Source organism: Capsicum annuum, chromosome 4 (assembly GCF_002878395.1).
Source record: "Capsicum annuum cultivar UCD-10X-F1 chromosome 4, UCD10Xv1.1, whole genome shotgun sequence".
Classification (NCBI taxonomy): Eukaryota; Viridiplantae; Streptophyta; class Magnoliopsida; order Solanales; family Solanaceae; genus Capsicum; species Capsicum annuum.
The window spans coordinates 94,677,056-94,702,279 of NC_061114.1; the positions used below are offsets into that span (position 1 = coordinate 94,677,056).

The following is a 25,224-nucleotide window of genomic DNA, read 5'->3' on the forward strand; positions in this document are numbered from 1 at the left end:
AGTGAAAAGTGCAAAATTAATCTTGCTTGAGATATCCGTGATTTATTTGTTTAAATTTTTAAAATTTTCAAAGATAATTTTGATATCTTTTCTATATTTGACATCTTTTGGGTCTTATTTTAACTTACATGTGAATGTTACAAATGGTGCAACTAAGAAAGTAACATTCCTTCTTCATAATCTTATTTTAATTATTCACCGGTAAACATATTCGGATTTAAATTTATTTTATTTCTCATTTCTTTTCACTTTGAGATGTTTATCGTGAACTAACTTTTATGAATTATTCAAACAAATATAAGTCATAGAAGATGTTGAGAATGTATTCTACGTTTATGTCAATTTATTTGTTTGCCGATGAAAATAATTTTTTTATGCTTCTATTCATTTGGTAAATTTGTAAACCTAAGTTGATTTTGTTTTTAATCTTTTTATTATCATCTTTTTCTTAAATATTGTCCCCGCATCACGTAAAAAGTACTAATACTAGTAAAAGAGAAACCATATATTTGAGGGACATAAAAATTAAATATTACTCCAAAATAGAGGCACTTGTGCGAATGACTCTCAGTTAAATGGTGGCACCAAAATTGGTTTGTGCGCTTTGTCAATAAATTAGTCGATTTGATCCCAATACCAATGGTATTAAAAGAAAGAAAAAGGGTCAAAACTATCCCTAAATTATTTAAAGTGGAGCAAAAATACCTCATTTATTTTTGGCTTAAAAATACCTCTCACTTAAACGAAGTGTCAACAAACGTACCACGTGAAAAAAAGATCGCCACATGACCAGTCCACGTGTGAAAAGTAGTTCTTTTATAGTTCTCTTATCAGCTGCTTGATGCCTAACGGAATGGATGATGATTTTAGGTTTCTATATTGAAGTTTAGATAAACTACATCCCCATAAATTTGGCAAAATCAAATGGACCTTTCCTCTTGTTTTCTGAAAAGCAGATCCCTCCTCCCTCCTCTGAAAGTCAAAAGGTAAATGCTCTATAGATTTGGAATAAGTTAACAGGTTCCTCCTTTTCCGGTGCTAGATAATTGTGAAGTTCATCTATCGGTTGAACCCATATTCATCTGGTGTCTTTTTAGGATGGTTCCTACTCTACAATTTCTCTGTGCTGGCAAAAGATTTCAGAATTCTTCATGTGCCATTTCAGCGTCTTTTCTGAACCCATCCCTTTAGCCTTCTTACTCTTGAGTGCAAAGAAAGAATACTTTCTCTTTCATTCCGAAAAGAAGTTAATTTTGCAACTCCCAAATTGTATCATTTTGTTAAAAATTAGAACTAGATGGCTGGCTTAGAATTTACTTAATTGCCCGATCAAAGTGGATGCTGGAGTGGACTGGCTAAGTGACGATTTTCTTTTCACTGGTGTGTTTGGTGACACTCCGTTGAAGTGAAGTATATTTGTGAGCCAAAAATCAAACTTAGGGGTATTTTTGAGCTAAAAAACGAACGGAGGATATTTTTGCTCCATTTTGAATAGTTCAGAGATAGTTTTGACCCTTTTCTTTTGAAAAAATGTGACAACTGACAAGTGTGTAATTTCGAGTCACAAAGCAAGCATGCACAACACATATTTTACTGCAACAGGACACTGCAAATAGTGACTTGTCTTGAAGTCGCGACAATAACAGGACACTGCAAATCGTAACTTGTCTTGAAGTCGCAACAATCACACATATACTTCCAGGATAGAGAACATTTTAGAACTTGTGACACTGTTTTTGCTCTAACCATGGAATCTCATCTAACCAGCCACATTCCCTTCATACTAGTAACATCATATCATCAAGCAAAAGCTCTATCTCCAAGTTGGAGACTTCTATACCTAATTAAGCTTTAGTCTGGGGTTGACAAATGTACCAAGCGAACAAAGTTCAAATTCAGCAAGAAAAGAAAAGGTTTAAACGAACCTAAAAGATAGTAAAGTATAATAACATATGGATGAACATCATCCCGCTCAAACTGTATATGACTGTGGTATTGTTTCAATGTCAAGATTCTTCATTTTCACAACTGATTCAACGTGCCCTTTCAGAGTGCGCAATTCCCTTAGCCTGCGCAATTAAAGCAAATTGATATAATTACACAAGTTCAGCGGTTTAAATGTGGTTGAATTTACGTCTCCTTATATATTACATGTTAATGTCTCCTAAAATGCACTTTATTGTCTAAATGATCGCCTTTGAGGACAAAAATGTAAATTGGGAACTTTCAGTTATATCAGTGAAGCACATGAATCCTTACAGATTGGTACTTAATTGGGTTGAAATTAATACTTCATCTGTTCCTTTTTAGTATTTTAGAAAGGAATGACATCATTCTATATATAAAAATTATTTAACTTTGAACTTCTCATTTTACCTTTAATGAGATGATTGTACAGTCACAGGGCGCCATGTTTAAAACCAAAAGTTGCAAAAAATCTTTTGTTCTTTCTCAAACTACATGTCCAGTCAAAAACATTCATATAAAATGAAACGGAGAAAATAGATGATTTCTGGACTTCTCAAAAGACATGTTTGCATGTAGGTTTGATTTACCTTGCCATCTCAGCTCTTCGTCTTGCCTCATCTGCTATTTGATTGAGATCAGCATGACTGCTGCGATCCCCATAATGAGTCTCAGGTGGATGCAGCCCATGAAGGGTTCTCTGTGCCTGTGCCCATTTGAGCTCGCGTTCTTCTTTCCCAAAGTTCTTTTTCTTTGTAAATGCAATCTGAGTAGAAGGATAGAGGTATGATAAGCACAAACAGAAGTTTCTTTTATAGGCCACTAGAACCCGAAGAAAGGGCAGCTCAGTGCACTAAAGCTGGGCTATGCACAAGGGTCCAGGAAGGGCCACTAGAATCAGAGATGGATTTAAAATAAATGGTTTCAATATTTAAAGTTCTCAGAAATAAAGGGTTCAGAATTTATTATTCACTTTCAAATTGAGATTATTTTTCTCGTATATATTTTATGGTCCGTGTCAAAATTGCTCGGTTGAAATTCAGTATATGTAAGTGACATCTGCCCCTGACTAGAATGAGATGGTGTATTTCATACCCTTTGCTCGATAAGCAGATCCCAGGCCTTCCCGCTCAAGGCATATCTGATGGAGAACTTTATAAAATCAAGTGGAATGTAAAACACAAGGTTATACAGCCAAATAACTCCTGCCCATCCCCATCCAATCCCTTTAATTGCTGCAAAACTCCAATTTGCATACACAGCGATAAGAGTAGCGACCTGCTTGCAATAAATGTACTTGATTTGAATTCCAACTTACTGATATATAAAAGGTTGAAGGAAAGAGCAACAACTCACTAACCAGTTGGGCGAGAAGAAATGCCACCACGAGCAAAAATCCTGGACGCTCAATAAATGACCAACTTCTAGCTCGCGTTACAAAGATTAGAGCCTGACTGATGGTACTCACTTGTAGATATACTGCTGAGGCGAGCTTTCTGAAGTTGTCCTGAGCAAATCCTTTCTCCAGTGTTGAAACTCCAAAAACACGCTAGGAAGTAATGGAAGAGAGCCATTTCAGTGTTTGTCATACCTGTCAAGAATGGACCTTGGACTTAACTCAACCTCAAAAGCTAGCTCAAGAGGTGAGGATTGCCCAAGTCCATATAAGCAAACCACCAGTCCATTCCCCAACCAATGTGGGACTTAACTCAACCTCAAAAGCTAGCTCAATAGGTGAGGATTGCCCAAGTCTATATAAGAAAACCACCAGTCCATTCTCCAACCAATGTGGGACTTTTTACCCACTCTAAACCCCTCCCCCCCCCCCCCCCCCACGCCCAGGCCCAACTGGCACTGGCGCGTGGATCGAGAGCCCAAAACGGGGATGGACCTGACTCTGATACCATGTCAAGAATGGACCTTGGGCCTAACTCAACCTCAAAAACTAGCTCAAGAGGTAAGGATTGTCCAAGTTCATATAAGCAAACCACCCATCCATTCCCCAACCAATGTGGGACTTTTTACCCACTCTAACAATACCACACAGAAATGATAGAGATAAAGCCATTAGTCTTAAAGTTGTCCTTACACTGGCCTACTGGATGCTAATATTATCCAAGTACCAAACTACGAAAAACCCAGTATGAAAGAAATGATTGCTTCCATGCGAGACACTGATAAATGTGCTAGAGGCATAAGATGCAAATTGTAGAACAAAGCATAATTCCAGTTACAGTCATCAGAAAGAATATCAAACAAAAAAGAAAATCCTGGAAAAGCATAGAGTCGAACAATGCAAATTGCAAAGCATAGTTTTCTAGCTCTAAACGCAAAAGTAAATGGGACATGGAGACAACCCGGGTTCTCAATAAAATGGATGCAGATAACCTCCAAGAAAATGGATGAAAGTAAAAAACAATCATGCCAATTTGGTCAAGTAGGAAAACAAGGAACTTTACTTGAAGTCTCGTAATAGAGTAACTTTTCTTACCGGAAAGTAGTCTGTTTCATATGCAGCCCAAAAGAAAATGACTGTCATCATTGCTAGATAACCACCAAGAACAATTCCAGTTGCAAAAATTTCTGAAAGTTTCCAGCTGTCAGGCAAAGGAGAAGGTTTTACCCTGTCCTTCGATATTGTCATTATGGTGCCTGGCATGCCATATCATGCATATATGAGAACGCAGTACTGCAATAAATCTGGTTAAATAACAGAAGAGGAAAGAAGCTTCTTTTTTTTTTGATAAAAACAAGAAAGCGTACCATCATTAAGGATTGCAATAATTAAGACCATGAAAGGTGGGAAATCAAACTTCCAAATCAGAGCAAGTAACATAAAGCCAAGCTGCCAAAATCAAAATTGGAAGCACATAAAGCGGACAAAATGGTTCCAAATCTTGTCAGAAATATGCTTAAACATTCAGCTGCATGAACAAAGTTTAAGCTAATAGAAAGAGCACCAACACGAAACAAATGCTTACCACTATACGGATAGTAATGGAGACTGCATAAATCTGCACAAAATTTGAATGCATTAGTCTAAACTGATAGGTAGCTTAAACTGTTAAACATCACATAAAGAAATGAGTTGGTCAAAAACAGGCAGAGGCCATAGTCCATAGTGGTGATACTGGTTGCTGTTTCATGTCCTCCTTACTGGGCATAGCTGAATGCAAGGACCAAACTCGAACAATGTGGTACACAGTTTATAAAGATAACAGAGATGTGTAGCTAAAAGATATGGATCATTAAGGAAATGTAAACGCTAAAATAGACCTGATCTCTCATAAATTCTAGTAGTTTTTAATCCATTTATAGTGGTTGGCAGACTTAAGCTTACCGTGTAGTTTTTCATTCTCTGAAAGATTGCACGACTAGTTAGTACAGCACTAATAATGACACTCAGGCCAGGTTCTGTGAGGACTATATCAGAAGCACTGCGGGCAGCATCTGTTGCATCTGCAACGGCTATTCCAATATCAGCTCTTTTTAAAGCAGGTGCATCATTCACGCCATCGCCAGTCATGCCACATATATGCTTTCTATCTTGTAAACGTTTCACAATTTCATATTTGTGCTCTGCGCGCCAATTACTTTATGGATCAAGAAGAAGAAAACTAAAATTGATTGAAAGAAGGATGCCGGCTAGCCTAAATATTGCCTTCATCAGCATCAAAATTACTTCCTAAGTAAGACCTAATAAAATATGTATCTACTGAAGAAAGAGGAAGAAGAATGGTAATTATCAATTTCTCTAGAGAATAAAATCATACCAGGAAAAACACCAGCAAAACCATCTGCTTTTTCGATCAGATCATCAACAGGCATAGCTACAATGGACTCATCCTTGTCCTGACCCAGTAAAGACGCAGCAGGATACATATTGTTTCCCATTCCCAAACGGCGTCCTGTCTCCTTTCCAATTGCTAGTTGATCACCTGATGTGGAGAGGGTTACTTAAGGATATTAGACATTGAAAATTTTATCCCATTTCGCTTACTTAGGCCCCACTCGGCCATAAGAAATATTCACTTTTTTCCAGAAAATTGTTTCACTTTATCCCAAATAGAGCATGAAGTTGTATTTGGAAAATGAAAACAGCGCTCAACTTGTTTTCACTTTTTTCCATCTCATTGTTTCACTGTCTTTCCAAAAGTCTAAAAAAGTCTTTCAAAAAAGGTATGACCAAACACAACTCCAACTTTAACTCAACTCTAACTCCAAAAGTTTTTGGTTTCATGGTCAAGCGCCAACTTAATGTCGCAAAAGATTCCAACAGCTCAGACAAAGGAAAAGAAATCTATATTCTCAATGTTCAGATGAGAACATTGTCGCTGCAGACCCTCCTTAAGTTGCTAGGATGGTGTCCGATACGGGTTCGGATGTAGAGAGGTCGGAAGCCTCATGATCTAAATTTTAAGATTCAGGGTTATGGATCCAGATATGGATAAGGGTGGGGTGATTTGGCTATAACAAAAATATTCCTAAATTATGGTGGACTATTTGAAAGGAAAGGAATGCACAAATTTTTGAGAGCAAGTTCAATTTGTAATTATTATCAAGATAATGGCTATTGCAAATGATATAGAGGTCATGATAGACTTCTTGTGCTCATTGCACATTCAACAGTGATGTTGAACTGTAAGTATCTTTAAACCACCTTTTGGTTGCTCATTTTTTTAAAAAAATGTCTATTAACGATAAAAAAGGTTATATGCCGAAATTATGATTTCACCCTATCTTCTTTTGACCATATCCAGTACGGATCGTTGGATCCCACACACACGACCTGGGTGGATGTGCTTTGCTCTTGTACATAGTGACAAGTTTGAGCCTTGAAAGGCGGATGATGTCCAAAGAAGCTAAATGACAGGCTAAAAAAAACAGTGGGCAAGGATGAACCTGAAGAATAAATTTACGGGGTTGCTGTCTTTCTTATTGATAATTTAATTGCTTTGTACTTCAAAATATCCAATGTTAGTTATCAGTGTACTAAATTCATGTGAATATTGTTCAACTAACTAGAGAAACAGATAAAAAATATTACACAGATATACACACCAGTGATCATTTTCACATTCACACCAAGATTTAAGGCCCGTCTTATTGTCTCTGCACTATCATGCCTTGGTGGATCAAAAAGAGGCATGAGACCAATAAATTGCCATGGACTTCCAGGAGACTGCTTTCTTCCTTCAGGGACTTCCTGAAAACGTTATGGGCATCCAGTTCAGAACGGCAACTCAGAAACAATGAATGCAAGACGGTGTGGACTGTCTAACTGAGAGATAGATACGAATACACACTACCTGATAAGCTACTGCAAGAGAACGTAATCCTCGCTCAGCAAATTTATCGATGACAGCATGAACCTTGTGCTGTATCTCAGATTTATTGTGCGCAAGGTTCAAAATCTAGCAACCACGAAAGAGAATTAGTAGTGAAAACTATCAAGATATAAAATCAGGCGTAGTTAACACTTAACCCTTTACCTGTTCCGGGGCACCTTTACTGACTCGATGCATTTTGCCTTCACTGTCGAGATATGTTAGAGCTGTGCGCTTATCAGTTGGATTGAATGGAAGGAAATGAACCTCTTGAATTCCAGCTCTAGCCTTTTAAGGATGCAAATTATAGAGTAGAAGGACAGAGGTAAAATATGTAAGAATGCTACTACCGAGAAATGGTTACACAAATTTATAAGTTGTGGGTATTAGCAAAGCAGCTGTCAGCTGATTACCTCTTTAGGATCAGCCAACATCCCCACAATGGCAGCATCAATAGCATCTTGGTTTTCCACCCGTGAAGCTCTAGCAGCCATTAGAACCACGGAATCAACATCTACTCCTTTTGCAAAGACCTACAGTTTTAAATAGATGCTTCATTGAGACATCAGAGGTATACATTATAGTAAAATGATACTGAGGGAGAGGAAAGCTATCAACCTCAATCAGATTTTTATCGACAGTTAATTTGTTCAATGTTAAGGTTCCAGTTTTATCACTGCACAGCACGTCCATGCCTGCCATTTCCTCAATAGCAGTCATCCTTTTTGTGATGGCACCCTGCAGCATTGACATGGAAAATGAAAATGCCACATCTATACCAAACCACTCAAAATAACACAATCTCGGCATTGAACGGACAGCTTAGACAACCAACCTGCTGAGATAAACGGTGAGAGCCAATTGCCATCGTTACAGATAGGACTGTTGGCATTGCAATTGGAATGCCCCCGATCAGAAGAACAAGCAAGTTGTCAATCCCTGGACGGTAGTCCCGCTGTTGAATGGGGTACATGACAATGATTTCGACAATCATCCCCAAGGCAATGGAACAAATACAGAAGTTCCCTATTGCAGTCAAGACCTAAACAATGTAAAGAGGCAAATTTCATTAACCAACAAAAGGAGGAAGAAATACTTGTTAAATAGAGAGGTTACCTCATGGAAGTTGGAAATATGAAAGTCATTACTTGGGCAAAAGGAAATGCAATGAGATTAGCATAAAGTGAGCAACTCATGTCCCATCAGGTAGGGAGTGCAAAACCAGCCTATAAAGAAACAACAATGCGTATTGCCTAATCTTGCAACAGAAGGAAATTAATAATCCATTAAAATTTCAGTATTTGCACATACTGAAATTCAATATTTGAAATACTGAAAAGTGAGTTGCAGAATATTTCACATGAAATAATGGTTTCTACCCATACATGCATCTTCATTTTTTTCCAAGCAAAATTCATGTCTAAACACAACTTCAACTCAACTACAAATAATCTTTTATTCATTTTGGACCAAATATTACCCCCAAATTTACTGGCTTTTAGACCATAGTCCATACCTTTTGAAAATGTCCCACTTGAATTGTGGAGTCCACAAGGTGGGCAGCCTTTCCAAAGAATGTATGCACACCCGTGGCAATGACCACTGCTTCAATCTCACCCTGTTTGCATGTAGATCCTGAAAAAACTTCATCTCCAGGGCCCTTTGTCACTGGAAGAGACTCCCCTGTTAGAGCAGACTGCAGGACCAAAAAGAAAAGGAATATACAAGAAGTTAAACCTAGGAAGAAGGGTTCATTTCACGTGTAATCACTAAATTTAAAACACTATAACAGTGGAGTCACAAAACTATTTTCTATCACACAACTTTACCGACTATAACAATGCGGTTATAAAGCTACTCTCTTGTCACAGTAAAATCACTTGATGTACATTTTGTCATTGTGTGGGTAAAGTTTAGTCACTTCTCCGTTATGATGGGTATAGCTAATTACTTTCATGCGACCAAATATAGTGTAGGACTTCACTGGCAGCTTGAGTAAACTTTTAAGTGAATTTATTGTGACATAGACATTAAGGGTCGTATGATAGAGTGTATAAGAAGAAAAAAGTACAAATATACCTTCAAATTTTGATAAATGGTACAAATATATCCTCCGTCATACTTTGAGTACAAATATATCCTTATCGTTAATGAAAAGGTACAAATATATCCTTATCACTAACGGCGGTGTCACGATCGTATTCCTCCATTAGTGATAAGGGTATATTTGTACCATTTATCAAAGTTCGAGGGTATATTTGTTCCTTTTTCAGTTTTATAATTTACTTTCTCCGTTCCATATTAATTGATCATTTTATTAAAAATAATTATTACTCAATTCGATCCATTTATTTATCATGTTTATTTTTTGCATGTCCTTACAAGAGTACTCTATTCGTCCCATTTTATAAAAACAGACTCATGTTTGAAGTGAAAATATTGTCATCAAAGAATAGTTAGTTATTACTTTTATTAATTTATCAAATTAATTAATCTTTGTAAAATTATATATATATATATATATATATATATATATATATATATATAGTTTATTTTTAATTAAATATTATTATTTTTTAATACATAAATGACTTATAATAATTAATTAGAGATAATATAGTAAAATAATGGATCAAGTAGCTGATGAAGCAGGCAGGAGTAGCAGGCTTGCTGACGGAGAGTTGCCTTCTTTCGTGACCTTTCCCGCTTAAAAATTTCTTGAAAACTTTATAAACAAATGTGAAGACTTTCAGAATGAATTAACTACAAGGATAATATAATTTAAATTTAATCAATGCTTTTTTGATTTAGTATAATAGACAATTAATATAAAATAATTATTTTTAATAAAATGATCAATTAATACGGAACGGGGAACGTAAATTATAAAAATAAAAAAGGTACAAATATACCCTCGAACTTTGAAAAATGGTACAAAGATACTCTTATCACTAATGGAGGAACACAATCGTGACACGTGTCCCGCCGTTAGTGATAAGGGTATATTTATACCTTTTCATTAACGGTAAGAGTATATTTGTATCCAAAGTATGACGGGGTATATTTGTATCATTTATCAAAGTTCGAGGGTATATTAGTACCTTTGCCCGTATAAGAATAATGCAAAATATGGTATATTAGTAATGCTTGTATTAGTAATGCTTGCATTAGTTATGTTTGCTTTAGTTATGCTTGTATTTTTGTTATGCAATGTTTGATTCGATGTATTAAAAAAACATGAACTACATAATTTTTTAAAATTTTTTTTTTTTTTTTTTAACATAATACCCTCAATATATATGTTGGAAAGAATGCAGAAAATTTTTTGAGGGTAATAGGCTCTTTAAGCTTGTTAATGCATGCATTAGATCCATTGCATTACTAATGTTATGGATTTTGAAGTATTAGTAATACACATCTCAATACACAATAAAGTATATAACTAATGCTTGTATTAGTTATACATAGGATATAAAAATATACCAAACAAGATACTACTAATACACATTAAACTAATGCATGCATTAACATTTCAATACACTCTACCAAACGACCCCAAGTGAATTACTTTGGTAGGATTAGATTGTGTATGTCCTTGTTGTAGTACTGTGACATAAATGTGAAATGAATAACAGGATGGATGGAATACTGGTAATAAATATTTACCTGGTCTATTTTCAATGGATCACCATCAAGGAGACGTGCGTCAGCTGGGACTATATCCCCAAGTTTTATGCTGATTATGTCACCTGGAACAAGAACAGCAGCATCTTCCTCAACCCATTTTCCATCTCGAAGAACCTACCAACATTTTACAACAGATGTATCATACAAATTTATATGTATGATTTCGGGTGTGGAAGTTCCTGTTTTGATTACCTTTGCTTTGGGAGCAAGACGGGCCATGAGAGCAGCAGCAGCATTACCAGCATTATTTTCCTCTATGAAGCTTATCGTTGAATTAATCAAAAGAAGGGAAATAATCCCGACAAAATCTTGCCAATCAGGTGGTTTCCCCTGCTCCCACAAAAGAAAATAATATCACCCAAAAAATTATTTGCCAGTGAGGGAAATGGGTGGAAAACATACATGAAAGGATGGGAAACATTATTATCAAGTACCTTTCCACCAATGGAAAAAAAATCTAGTTACCTCTCCGCCAATTAACAGAAAACACACTTAGAAAAAAAAATAATGCTTCTTAAAATTTATCTATAAAAAATTTATGAATGATTTAATTATATAAATACTCTTTAATACAGATTGTTGTATAAGATTAAGAAATACAAGGCTCTTTTGCACTTTTATCTCTATTTTGTGCTGTTCTTTAATTTATACCACTTATAACAAATGCCATAAATTTATATTTTTGTATCTAAGTTTTCACAAGTTATGCCCGGCTATGTCTAAAGAGTCATAAGCTTGATTGCTAAAGGCAAAAATTAAAAACCAGCCCATTTAAAAATAAAATGTGCAGTTTTATCGAAATGTTAGGCTGTTACTGTATGTTACTGGTTACGATTTTTGAGGTTACTGATTTTAAAGTTTTTTAAAATTTACCTGTAGTTACATTATAAATAATTTCAATAAAATTTGAGCTCAAAATTTGAAAAGAGTAATTACTTTAAACTTGCATGAAAAATATGACAGGTGAATGGGTGATACACGAACATATTATATAAAGAGAATTCTAGGAAGGGAAAAAGCAGAAAGAAAAGGGCTCACTCCTCCATTGGCAAGACAAATGGCCATAATTGCTGCAGCCTCCATGACCCATGAAAGTGGATTCCACATAAATCCTAGAAACTTGAGGAATTTACTTTCCTGCATTTTCAAAAATTCAGTCACAAAATGCATACATACTTTATAATTTTTAAGTAAATACCAAAAACAGAGAGAAATATGTATGTATACATGCTTCTCCTCAAGCTTATTATAACCAAAAATTTCTAGTCTCCTCTGAGCATCTTGGGAAGTAAGCCCCTCTCTGTTACACCTTAGATTCTGGAAAACCTCCTCCAGTGGTATGTTTTCCTGTTCACACACAAACAATAATATAAATTCCTAATAAAAAAAACTATACACCTCATCAACTAATATTTTAAAAAGGGTACCAAAGTCATGATAATCAGAACTCAGAAACCAAATAAATAATAATACTCTGTAATAATAATTCAAATCCCAATCTAGTACGATCAGATCACTTATATCCGCTCCGCTCTATTGTACTCAGTAAGTCAATTTTGCATAATCTTTTTTTGAATTTTATATGACATGAAGCTGTTACAGTAAATTGACAATCAATGTAAACAAATCAACAAAAAAACAGAGAGTATGCCTTCATCCTCATGATAACTTTTTCTTTTTCTGTTCTTTAGGCTTTCTGAATCTGCGCCTCCTTACAAAGAAATTATCCACTCTCGAGACTCAAAAGTTGAAACCTTAGGTCCCAGAGTTAACTTCAATTAAGAGTGAAAGCAACACAAAGAAGTATAATGAAGTAAAGAGTGTGAGGAGTTACCAAATCAACAGCCTCCTTTTTGAGAGCCTCCAGAACTTTATCTCTATCTGTCATTGTTACCCCTTTTCTAGTTTACCTCTTCTCTTCTATCACACAGTAAACAAGAGTCATCACAAACATATAATTATGAAAAGTGAGTACATATCAAACAAAGCTCTGCAGAGAGTCCTAAAGGGGAGCAGGAAACAGAAACCTTCCTTTGGTACGCGGGATAAGGAGCAATATCCTGATCAAGTTTAATACTAGTAAATTTATATAATATTTTGTTGATGATATAAATTTATTTCAAAATTAATTAATAATATTAATTAAATATAATAGAAATCTAATATACTTAGTCTCGAGATATCCATGCTATCTCATCCAATATGAAGCTACTTTATACCACCAGTATAAATTAATTTAGGAATTATAATTTAAAGACTATAATCCTGACATAGTTTAATTATGTACCAAGCAACCCCTAATTTTTTAAACCAGATGTTTGTTTTACTTTTCTTTTATAGTATTTTCATAATTAGTTTTTTTCCTAAAAGAAAATTATAATTCTCTTTTATATCGATTATTCCTCTCTTGGAGGAAAAGTTTGGACGTTTATATATTTAACATCCTTCTTCTCATATAAAAGCATAAGAACATTCAAAATATAGTTGTTAAGGAATTTTGTTTAGAGAAAATTATTCTCTATAGTTTTTATATATTTTTATAGTAGTTTTTATCATATGATTTATGACCTTCATTGTTTGGAATTATTAGTTGCTTCCGCATGAATGCTATATCAATTTCTATGCAGTACTAAGTCAATTTCTAAATCATTAGGACAACCAATAAAATTTAAATGTTACTACATAAGATTAGCATGGATCCGAACAGAGAACCATGCGTGATCTGGATTAGTTAGGGCGCGGACATCGAACACGGATGAAAAACAAAAGAAAAAGCATATACACAACCAAAAAAATGGAAGCAGCATAATATGCAGCAAAAAACGTGCAAAACAACACATTGATCATAAATATTTTAGCAGAACTAAATAAAAGGATCCATCAATCAAGACTCACCTAGAAAGTAGTGAAGAGAAATTTAGTGAATATGAGAAGAAGAAAAGTCTAAAGATGAGGGTTCAACTTTTGGAACTAACTTTACAGCTTATATATAGTATTTGTATAGTCTCTGAGATTTGATCAAAGTGGAAGAATTGTGTTGTGGTAAGTAAATAAAGATGTTGCACTTGGCAGCTATACACTGTTTCCTTTATTTATTGGGACAATGTTCCCTCTGCACTTCTGGACGTTGATGGGGGGTTTTCGTACTTGAATTTGCAACATATATATTGACGTTCCTCCTCTCTTTTTTCTGGATGATGTATTATGCCAAGTATTAACTTGATTTACATTCAACTAGTATTAATAGATACTCCCTTCGTTTCAGAATAAGTGAATTGTTGGAGTATTTATTGGTGTTTCAAAATAAGTGAATCACTGAATTTTTTTTCAAATTTACCTTTATGATTTGACAACCAATTAACTTTGAAATGGTATTATAAGGTCGATTTTTTCTTTTTTGGGATAAAAATGGAAGGTTATGTTAAATTTATGTCTTTAATGCTTTTTTCTTAATCTGTTCAATAATTCATTTATTATGAAATGGAGGGAGTAACATTTAAAAGATATAAATTATATCATATTATAATACGCTAATTGAGTACATTAATTCCTATTACTTTACTAAATTTTTAATTGTCATCTTAATTTTAGTTCCCAAAATGAGAATAATGAATTGCATTAATTTCTTAGTTTTTATTTTTACATTATCAATTACTCATGATGTGATTTTTTACTAATTAATCACTGAGTACCTATTTCTTTTGTTTTTGCCATAAAATTTTGAACTTTAATAATGAAATAACTCTAGATTTTTTATCTTTAAATTTTATTTCCAACTTGTGTCGTATAGTTTAACTTGATTGATGATTTATTTTTTAAACATTTTAATTATTTTTTAACTGCTTTGATATTTATGGTATCAACTTAACTTATTGATATTGGTATGTACATTTAAGATACTACTTGTGAAATTTTAATATAGAATATCGCAAACTTAACTCATGGTCATCATCTTTAAATTGAGACATGACAATTTTAATCACAATATCTAACTTAGCCTATGATCCCATAATTTTAATTTACGTGCTACACTTTTTATTTGATCAATAAAAAATGATAATATTTTTCTTAATATTTAACAATAATTTAACTTTAAACATATCATTTTACTCTTAATAAAACGATTTACATTTATATAAATATCACTGTCTTGTTTCAGATTATATTCAACTAATTTTAATTTTTTTATCTTTTGATTCACTCTTCCCCTCTTATTTTAAAAGTACTCTTTCTTTTTCATTATACCTGAGGACCCCTCTTGTTTCTAAATAATCTAATTTGATTTGATTTGTTGTTTTGAAATTTTTTGAAATCATATTTCAAGTACCTGTTCAATTATATCATCACATAACATGTAATGAAATATCTTTCATATGCAAAAGAGTGTATTCCTTTTTGGCAATGTGTAAAAATAATTGCTCTTACCAATTTAATCAACGCCAAATTCTATCATATTTCATACTAAAATATAATGCGGTGTTACCACAAGTACAACTTCTTATCAAATTTGAAAATGTAAACATAAGACATTAGATTTTTCGTATATACAAAGATGAGATTGATATGTGTAGTTATCAACTAATATGTGATATAACTCATTTTAAATAATTTTTAAGAAAATTAATACGTCAAAAAAATATTTCATATAAAAATTGTTTTCTTATCCATTTATTTCTTATTAGGGTTGGATAAATTAATAGTTCCAAGTCAAGGCTATCTTAATTAAGAAAAATATTAGACAAACTTAAATCAATGAAAATCAAAGTGTAACCCACAAAAGCAATAAATATTATAATTATTGTAATTTGTAAATACTAAAAGATAGTGCTAGAAAGTATGTTTTAGTGTGCTTTGAAGATGTTTTTGCCTTTATACAAATATGAATAAAAATTATGATAGTTTTTAAAATTTTCTCCCACAAATTAATGATTGATAATTTTTCTTTTTTTAAAAAAATATTAAAACTTGACAATCAAATAAAAAATAATACCGAACATATAGACAACTAATAATTAAATATACTGATTCAACACACTAAAATTTGACCATGACATAATATCCTTGTTTATGGTTTTAGTGGAATCATCTGCATTAACGACCGCAAAATTTTAAAAGAATAATAAATTTAATTGTCAAAAACCAATATATAAATATTTAAATAATTGAAGTAATAAAAAATAAAGATGAAAAATAAAAACAAAAATAAAGAGGACTAAAATCATTCTATAATAAGAACATATCAATTACTTCCACAAGTAAAAATGTACAATTACACCAAAAAAGTACTAACTTACTTGCTAATTTATGTATTTGTCACTTGGTATTATACCCGAAACAACAAAAAACTATATTAATGTAATTGCTTGAATTGAGAGAGATGATATATGTCAGCAGTTAGAACAAACATTTCACATATTCAAAAATATTCAGGATACCCACAAAAGAAGTAAAATAAAAGAAGCTTCAAACAATACGTCACATTGCATTTCTTCTAAAGTTTTTCCATGCAAAGCTATAGAACCTACATAAACATAAGAAAGTAAATATTAAAGTAAGCCCTTGCAAAAGTTATATAAAATGTAGTATTTGAGAGGATTAAGGAAGGAAGGAAAATATATGAAAAAAGTGGAGTAGCTTAAAAGTTAATTTAGAAGACTTTTATCTTACAATTCAAATATAAAATTTTAATCTCAATGCACGTATTTTCTCTACATAATAAGGAACATGTAAGAAAAGGTAATAATTGCTTTGATTACACCTGCTGAATATACTAAAATTAGTTGTGTTTCATATTATTAAAAACATTAATTATATAATTGTCTTAATTTAGAAAAAATATTATATGATTGATTCTAAGAATGTACTTACCTATCAGTTCAATACAAATTCAAATTTTTTTTGTTTGAATCATCTTAATTTACGCAATTTAAATTAAATCATGAATATTCTTATCATGTAATGTAGATTTATATATATATATATATATATATATAATATTTAGATAATCAATCATAAAAATATATACTAAACATTTTAATTTTAATTATTGTGATTTATAATACTTTTTCTTCTATTTTAATTTAAGTGACACTAATAGAAGTTTGAGTGTCAATTGAATATTTTATATCTTTTATATTTTTAAGTTGTTAAATATGTGATTTATAATGCTTTTAGCATAATTTTTTAATATAATATTAATACTCTCTCAGTCCAGTTTATGTGTCTTCACATTTTTAAATAATATGTTACTTTATGTCTTCCTCTATTTCATTGCAATTGCTATGGCACTAATATAATTTCTATAGTCAAATAAATATTTTATGTTGACATATCATTTTGTGTGTATTTTATCTTTTTATGAAATATTATTTACTTTTTTAATACTTAGATGATGATAAAAATTAATTAGGGTGATATAATAAAACTACGATTGAAACAACAAAGCAGATATGTCTTAAATAACTTATAACAATTAAATAAAAGTGATAAGACAAAATTGTTATAAAAAATACTTGTGAATAAAATTTAAATGAGTCTCATATAAGACATCAAATTAATATAAAATATCAAGAGTTAATTTATTATTTTATTCCTAATTTATTTTTTATTAAATATTATTAATTTAATTCTTAAATGACTTATAATAATTAATTAGGAGTGATGTAGTAAAATTACGATTGAAGCAACTGAAGAATGTAGCACAAAACATCAAGAGTTAATTTGTTATTTTATTTTCATTTTATTTTTTAAAAATTTATCATTTTATTTTTGTTTCTTATTAAATTTATTAATTTTTAATACTTAAATGACTTATAATAATTAATTATGGATGATATAGTAAAATTACGATTGAAGCAACTGAAGCAGGCAGCTGTTCGACATGTTTTAATTTATTATTTTATTTTTATCAAATATTATTAATTTTTTAATACTTAAATGACTTATAATAATTAATTAGGGATGAAATAAAAATTACGATTGAAGCAGCTGAAACGGACAACACAAGCAGACATGTCGAACAACTTTCTTCTTATCCCCTTTATTATTAAGAGTAGTACATATATATATATATCAATATTTTTTTTCACAATAATATTTTTCATATACATCACTTGATTTGTATTGATTATTTCCTTAACTGAAATGATATCATTAATATTTAATTGAACCATAGCATTTTCAAAATAATTATATTATTTCTATAATTTTTATCCATCAAAACCATAAAAATAAGATTAGGCTAAAATAACAAAAAAAAAATGACATGAAGAATTTTGATATACTAAAACGATTTTGAGTTTGATGCATTTCATATTTTTTAACAAAATTAATTCACTATCGACTTAAATTTAGGAAGAATTTGATCAATTTTTAAAAAGTATTTTTTATTCAATTCAATTCAAATTCATTTTTTTTTTGCCTCAGACTATTCAAATTAAATTCTTATTTCATTTTAAATATTTTTTCTGAATAGATTTTTTTTATAGTCCAACCTTATGAATATAAAATCATTTTATAGTTTAGTTTAAAAATATTTCTTGTAATTACCAACAATATTTTATTTGAATAAATAATATTAAATAAATAAATAAGTAAATTGATTTACATAAATTCTTAATAATATTAAATAAATAAATAAATAAATGATCAACAAAATATAGAATAATATGACATAATTAACTACTAATCTTAATATGAAATAATTGAACAATCATAATAGTTTTCATCCACTAGAAAGGAGTTTTAATTGAGTTTTACCATAATATGAAATAATATTAAATGGAATATTATGAAATTATAATAGTTTTCATCAAATAGAAATGAATCTTAATTGTTTATACCATAATAGAAAATAATATTAAATAAATAAATAATCAATAATAATCATAAATAATTTTCATTCAATAGAAATCAATCTTAATTGTTTTTTAATACAATAAGAAATGAATTATGAAATAATATTAAATATTTGAATAGTCAGCAAAATTATTTTTTGTTATGAAATGATAGTTTTTTGTTGTAAGAATTCAAATAAGTAGTTCTCAAGATGATACTTGTCTAAATTTTAGGCTACACTATCCTTCTTTATAATATATATATAAATATATATGAAATGAATTATGAAATAATATTAAATATTTAAATAAACAATAAAATAGTTTTTTCTTATGAAATAATAGTTTTTTATTGTAAGAATTCAAATAGGCGGTTCTCAAGATGACACTTGTCTAAATTTTAGGCTAGACTATCCTCCTTTATTATATATATATAGATAGATATGAAATGAATTATGAAATAATATTAAATATTTAAATAATCAACAAAATAGCTTTTAGTTATGAAATGATAGTTTTTGTTGTAAGAATTCAAATAGATAGTTCCCAAGATGAAACTTGTCTAGATTATATACTAGACTATCCTCCTTTATTATATATATATAAATATGAAATGAATTATGAAATAATATTAAATATTTAATAATCAACAAAATAACCTTTTGTTATGAAATAATAATTTTTTGTTGTAAAAATTAAAATAGGTAATTCTCAAGATGATACTTGTCTAAATTTTAGGTTAGATTATCCTCCTTTATTATATATATACAGATAATAGTAAAATTTAAATTGATCACATTTTTATCATTAGGATTACTGTTTTAATTGGGAAAAGTTAAAAATAGCAAATTAGGTCCCTTAATTAGAAGGCACATAGCATTTTTTTTTTTTACTAATTAACCTAAATAACAATATGTGTATATATTGGATACAATGTTAAATACACATACAAATACGATTACCTTATTTTTAGGTAACAATTTGAGTTTAAAAAACAAAAAAATTCAGTTTTCTTAAATCACGTTCCCCCAATTAATTAAATATTAATTAAAGATTCTATTTCTAAAAATAGAAAGTTTTTTTCGATGAGTTTCCAAACTCAAAATAGATATGAATGATAAAAGAAAATCTTTTTTCTATTTTTCTCTCTCTTTTTTTTTTTTTCCTTCATTTTTTTCTTTTTAAATTTTTTTTCTTTGCACTTTTTTTGTATTTTCTCTTCGTTTTTTTCATTTTTTATTTTTTATTTCCCCTTTTTATTTTGTATTTTATTTTTTCTTTTTTTTTCATTTTATTTTATTTTTTAAACTTTTTTTTGTATTTTCTTTTTTTTTTATTGTTTCAGTTTTTATTTTTTTGTATTTTTTTCTCGTTCTTTTTTTTTTTTGTTTTGTATATTTTATATTTATTTATAAGGGTGGGTATTTGGTAATTCAGTTCGATTTTGATTTTGATTTTATTTTTTTTCAGTTTTCGATGTTGAAATTATCCATACCGAAAATCAAACTGAATTCGATTTATGTTAATTCGATTTTGATTTTATAATTTTGATTTTTTTATTTTGACCTTGTTTAATGGACTAAATCTATTTGTAAATTGAAATATTTATTAAGATTAAAAATTAATTGGGCTATGTAAATCCTATATCAGTTTGTGATGCATGTTTTTGGATGACATAAACCGACACAAAAAATAGACCAAAAATTGCTCTAACTTTTACAGAAATCCAAAACTAGCATCTACAAAACAATTGAAAGAGACCCATCTTCAAATTATTATCAATGGTCACTGGAATAGCAATTTTATGGTGCCAAAACTCTTTTAACTTTTCCCTCAAACCTCATTTCACTTAATTATACACTTTATGTAGAATTTGGCATGCAGTAGAATTGACAAAATCAACACTGCGATAAAATTATTTCAGTTAAAGAAATTCAAATACAACGTTAATCATGCAATAAAATTGCTTTCTAGCTGCATCCCATTCCCTGCCACTAATACTAAACTCATTGCAATCTTGCCTAATTTAGGCTACAGATGCTACAATAGTCTACAAATATGCACCCAGATGGCCAGATCTTATAATCAACAAATCCACAACAATCCACAACAAAAATCACAACAATAAAGCCAACACAAAAGGATTTTCAGAGAATTCAGATGCTGCACAAATTTCATGAGTTTGCTTTTATAGCTTTGCTAGAGCCTTTTTATTATATTAGAACTATTCAGAGATATAGGAGTAGAATTTATATGCCTGCAATGTATTACAATTGTAATGGTAAAATCTGATTCTTTATTAATCATGGGTTTAATGCTACTATTGTTGCAGATTCTGAACGGCAATTAACTTTGTTATTAAAAGACATTAGAAGAGGTACTAAGTTCTTAGTGACAGTTGTGTATGCTAAATGTAATAGAGAACAAAGATTACAACTTTGGGACAACCTGTATTATATGTCTAATACGGAGAAATGTCCTTGGATGGTAGGTTGGGATTTTTATGAAGTTTCGAATGGGAATGAAAAAATTGGTGGCATTCCAATTGGAGGTGCTGAAGTAGAGGACTTTCGATATTGTATTGAGTCTTGTGTTTTGACTCAAGTGCAGTATAAAGGGAGTTCGTTTACATGGTGGAATGGTAGAGCTGGTCTTGATTATATTTTTGAGAGGCTTGACAGGGTGCTAACTAATCATAACTTTCAAGAATTGTATTCTCATATTGAAGTGGAGCACCTTTCTATAGATGAGTCTGATCTTGCTCCTCTTTTCATAACCCGTGAGAATAAAATTACTGCTTTTCACAAACCTTTTAAATTTCTTAAGTTCTGGACTGATCATTCGGATTTCATAGAGGTAACGAAAAGTAATTGAGATGATAGTCATTCGGCCAATCTATTTTTGGATTTTAAAAGGAAAATTAAATAGGTTAAGATGCCCTTACGGTGTGGATTAGACAGGTGTTTGGTGATATCTTTCAACAATTAGTTATTAGGGAAGAGATTGCTAAAACTAAAGAGAAATTATTTAAGGATTATCCCTTTCAGGAAAATAGGGTTGTAATGCAAAGGGCTAAAGCTGAATACATTAGATATCTATAATTGAAGAAAAGTTACTGGCAACAGAATACAGGGTATGATTGGTTTAAAAGTAGGGATAGAAAAATAAGATTCTTTTATAGTGTGGTAAAGGAAAGAAGAAATAATATGCAGGTCTCCAAAATTAAGAATTATTAGGGAACCTGGTTAGAAGAAGATAATCTTATTGCAGGTGAAGCGGTAGATTTCTTTCAGAAATTCTTTACTCAAGAGAGGGATGCTGCTGATTTTCCGCTTCTAGATTTTATTCTAGAGATTACAGAAGAGGAGAATAATGCCATGTTAGGGATATTCTAGATGGTGCAGAAATTAAAAAAGTTGTGTTTAGCCTGAATGGAGATAGTGCTTCTGGTCTAGATAGGTTGTCAGGTAGATTCTTTTAAAATTGCTGGGATATAGTTGGTTTTGATATTATTAGGTTGGCTGTGAAATTTTTTGAAGGGAACATCATTCCTAAATCAATCACCCATACTAGTTTAGTTCTAATCCCCCAAAAAGAAAGTGCAGGTTTTCTCTGATTTCAGACCTATCAACCTTAGTAATTTTGTGAAAAATCCTATCAAGGTTTGTTCATGATAGACTAGAGGGTATTCTCCCTAGACTAATCTCCCCTAATTATTTAAGATTTGTAAAGGGAAGGAATATAATTGAAAATGTATTATTAGCACATTTATGATTTCTGACATAGTTAAAAGAGGAAAACCTTCCAATGTGGTAATAAAGTTGGATATGCCTAAAGCATATAATATGGTTTCCTGGTTTTTCTTGATGAAGGTTCTCAGAAGGATGACATTCTCTAATAATGTGGTTGATGTAATATGGAGATTGATTTCTAATAACTACTATTCTATGTTAATAAATGGGTAAGCAAATGGTTTTTTCTATTCTACTAGGGGGTCAAGCAAGGAGATCCTTTATCCTCTGCTCTCTTTATCCTTTCTGTAGAGGTCATGACAAGAGCTTTGAACCAGTTTTTTCATGAAAATACCTATGTAGGGTATGGAATACCTAAGCGGAGCTCAAATATGAATCATCTTTCTTATGATAATGACGCTATAATTTTTTCATCTACTAATGTTGCTTCTATGGAGAAAGTGATGTTGATTTTGTAGGAATACGAGAAAGAGTTAGGCCAGAAGGTGAATAAGGAAAAGAGTTTTTTTTATATGCATAAAAACACTCCAACAAGTGTAATTGATCAGATTGCACAAATTACAGGGATGGTAAAAGGGGAGTTTCTACTGAAATATCTTGGGTGTCCCATATCTCATTCAAAGAAAAAGATAGAGGATTTTGTAGAGTTGGTAGATAAGATTAGAAATAAATTGCAAGCATGGAAAAGAAGATTACTATCATATGGTGGAAAGGAAGTATTGTTGAAAAGTTTTACAAAGTGTGCCAATCTATGTTCTTTCGGAAATTGTCCTTCCAAAGAGAGTTTTAAAAGATATTCAAAGAATTTTTGCCAAATTCTTTTGGAATAATAAGGTATCAGGTAGAGGCAAACATTTGTCGAGCTGTAAGAAGATTTATCTACCCAAACAGGAAGGAGGATTACGATTTAGATTCCTTGGGGATGTTTCATAGGCAACGCATGCTAAATTATGGTGGAGATTTAGGACACAATGCAACTTGTTGACTAATCCTAATTGTGGTTGTTGTAGTTGTCCAGAGAGGGAAACCATTGAACATCTCTTTCTGAAAGGGGAAGTAGCTGTCAAAATACGGAATCATTATTATAGTGGGGCTGGTATTATTAATCATAGACTCAATTTGAGGCAAAGTGTGAGATTGTGGAGAAGTCTGTAAGGGAATAGTAAAGTGAAGGCAATATTTACATTAACTCCTATCCTGATTCTCTAGTTTCTCTGGAAAAGGAGGAATACAATGCTACATGGTAGTAAATATCCAGAGAAGAAGGTTATATGGAAACTAAATAGCACTATTATCAAATTTGTTAAATTGAGATTTAAGAAGGAGATGATAGGTAGAAGCTGGATTAATATTATTGATGCACTACAGGTTGATATCAGCTCCTATACTATTAGAATAGTAAGATGGCTACCCCCTGAAATATAGATGGTTTAAACGCAATACTGATGGTGTTTCAAGGGGTAACCCTGGCCTTAGTTCTTTTGCCTTTTGTATTAGGGACTGGGAAAGAAATATAGTTGTTGCTAAAGGTGCTAGAATACACAACAATAAGGTTCTCGAACCACCTCCAATCATAATAATGACAATCAGGTGGACTCGAACCACCTGGTCACAAGCAAGGGGGACTCAAACCCTCAAGCCATAACGACCCCCACATCGGCTAGCGCAATTTCCAATATCGGTCACTCGGATCTCCACTTTCATGACTCAGCAACACAACCCTTTTTAAAGCCCAATTAAAGTAATTATCACACATTCCCATTTATTGAATCATATTACACATTAAGGCATACACTATCGGTATCATCATACCAACTTACACTTGCAAGGTAACAACAATATGCCAAAACAATTACACTACTTGGGGGAAGTCACAACTCCCTTGGTTCAATTAAGCCATAGCTTGTGAAAACACAAATCTATAAGATTCAATTCAACATCATAATGCCATAGTTTCAAGAATAATTCAATTCCCACATTTCTCATAACTAACCATTTTCACAATACAGGGTTGGGGTCATAACCATTTCAAGAGTCACAAGTTTGGGGAAAATTATAATTCCCAAGTTCATTCACCCTACCCATGCACCCATATGTTTTAAACCAGATTTAAAGCATGGAAAATCATAATTAAACCATGGGAAAACATTATTCAACAATAAACATTCAAAACCATAACAATTCCATGTGAGCAACATTTTAAAACATGACATTTTAACAAATTAACAATGTGAAAAGAGTAACGTACCTTAAGCACCAAAAAATTTGGAGAGAATTCGACCCTTGATCCCTTAGATGACCAACTTAATGAAACCCTAGCCTAATTTGCTAGAGGGAATTTAAAGATCCCTTTGGAGTATTAGAGAAGTTCATAGGTTTGTTTCTAAGTGTTAATAACACCCTAAAGGGGTTATAAGACGTGGGTTTCAAGTTGTGTAAGATGGGAAATATCCAGAATACCCTTAATTTAAAAGCTGCAAAAGTGTTGCTTTTGACTAGAGTCAACTGCTGACTCGTAACCGCTCCTTACGACTCATTACCACGAGTCGTAACCAAGAGAGTCTCTGGGACCCCCCACACAGTTGACCCTACAACTCGATACCACTCGTAATGAGGCCCTACAACTTATAGGGTCCAGTCGTAGTCAACATAGAACCC

At 31.5% G+C, this 25,224-nt stretch overlaps 1 protein-coding gene across 3 annotated transcripts; it reads right to left on the reverse strand.

Moving 5' to 3' along the window:
- Positions 1–1,664: 1,664 nt before the first annotated feature.
- Positions 1,665–14,110, reverse strand: LOC107867809 (plasma membrane ATPase 1). 3 transcript variants are annotated; one of them, XM_016714242.2, is made up of 22 exons: positions 13,875–14,110; positions 12,814–12,899; positions 12,207–12,326; positions 12,018–12,116; positions 11,172–11,309; positions 10,959–11,093; positions 8,809–8,988; positions 8,128–8,334; positions 7,911–8,030; positions 7,706–7,825; positions 7,458–7,580; positions 7,275–7,379; positions 7,027–7,171; positions 5,739–5,903; positions 5,306–5,544; positions 4,947–4,979; positions 4,729–4,810; positions 4,457–4,617; positions 3,326–3,514; positions 3,061–3,243; positions 2,556–2,731; positions 1,665–2,069 (listed from the first exon to the last, which is right to left on the reverse strand). In XM_016714242.2, the coding sequence occupies exons 2-22, from the start codon at positions 12,865–12,867 to the stop codon at positions 1,973–1,975; spliced, it is 2,871 nt and encodes a 956-aa protein (XP_016569728.1). In that variant the 5' UTR covers positions 12,868–12,899; positions 13,875–14,110; the 3' UTR covers positions 1,665–1,972. The 3 variants fall into 3 exon arrangements, with proteins under 3 accessions (XP_016569728.1, XP_016569729.1, XP_047267845.1); XM_016714243.2 differs by having other exon boundaries at positions 12,814–12,896; positions 13,875–14,098; XM_047411889.1 differs by lacking the exons at positions 8,809–8,988; positions 10,959–11,093; positions 11,172–11,309; ... (2 more) ...; positions 12,814–12,899; positions 13,875–14,110 and adding an exon at positions 8,409–8,434.
- Between the last annotated feature and the right edge of the window lie 11,114 nt (positions 14,111–25,224).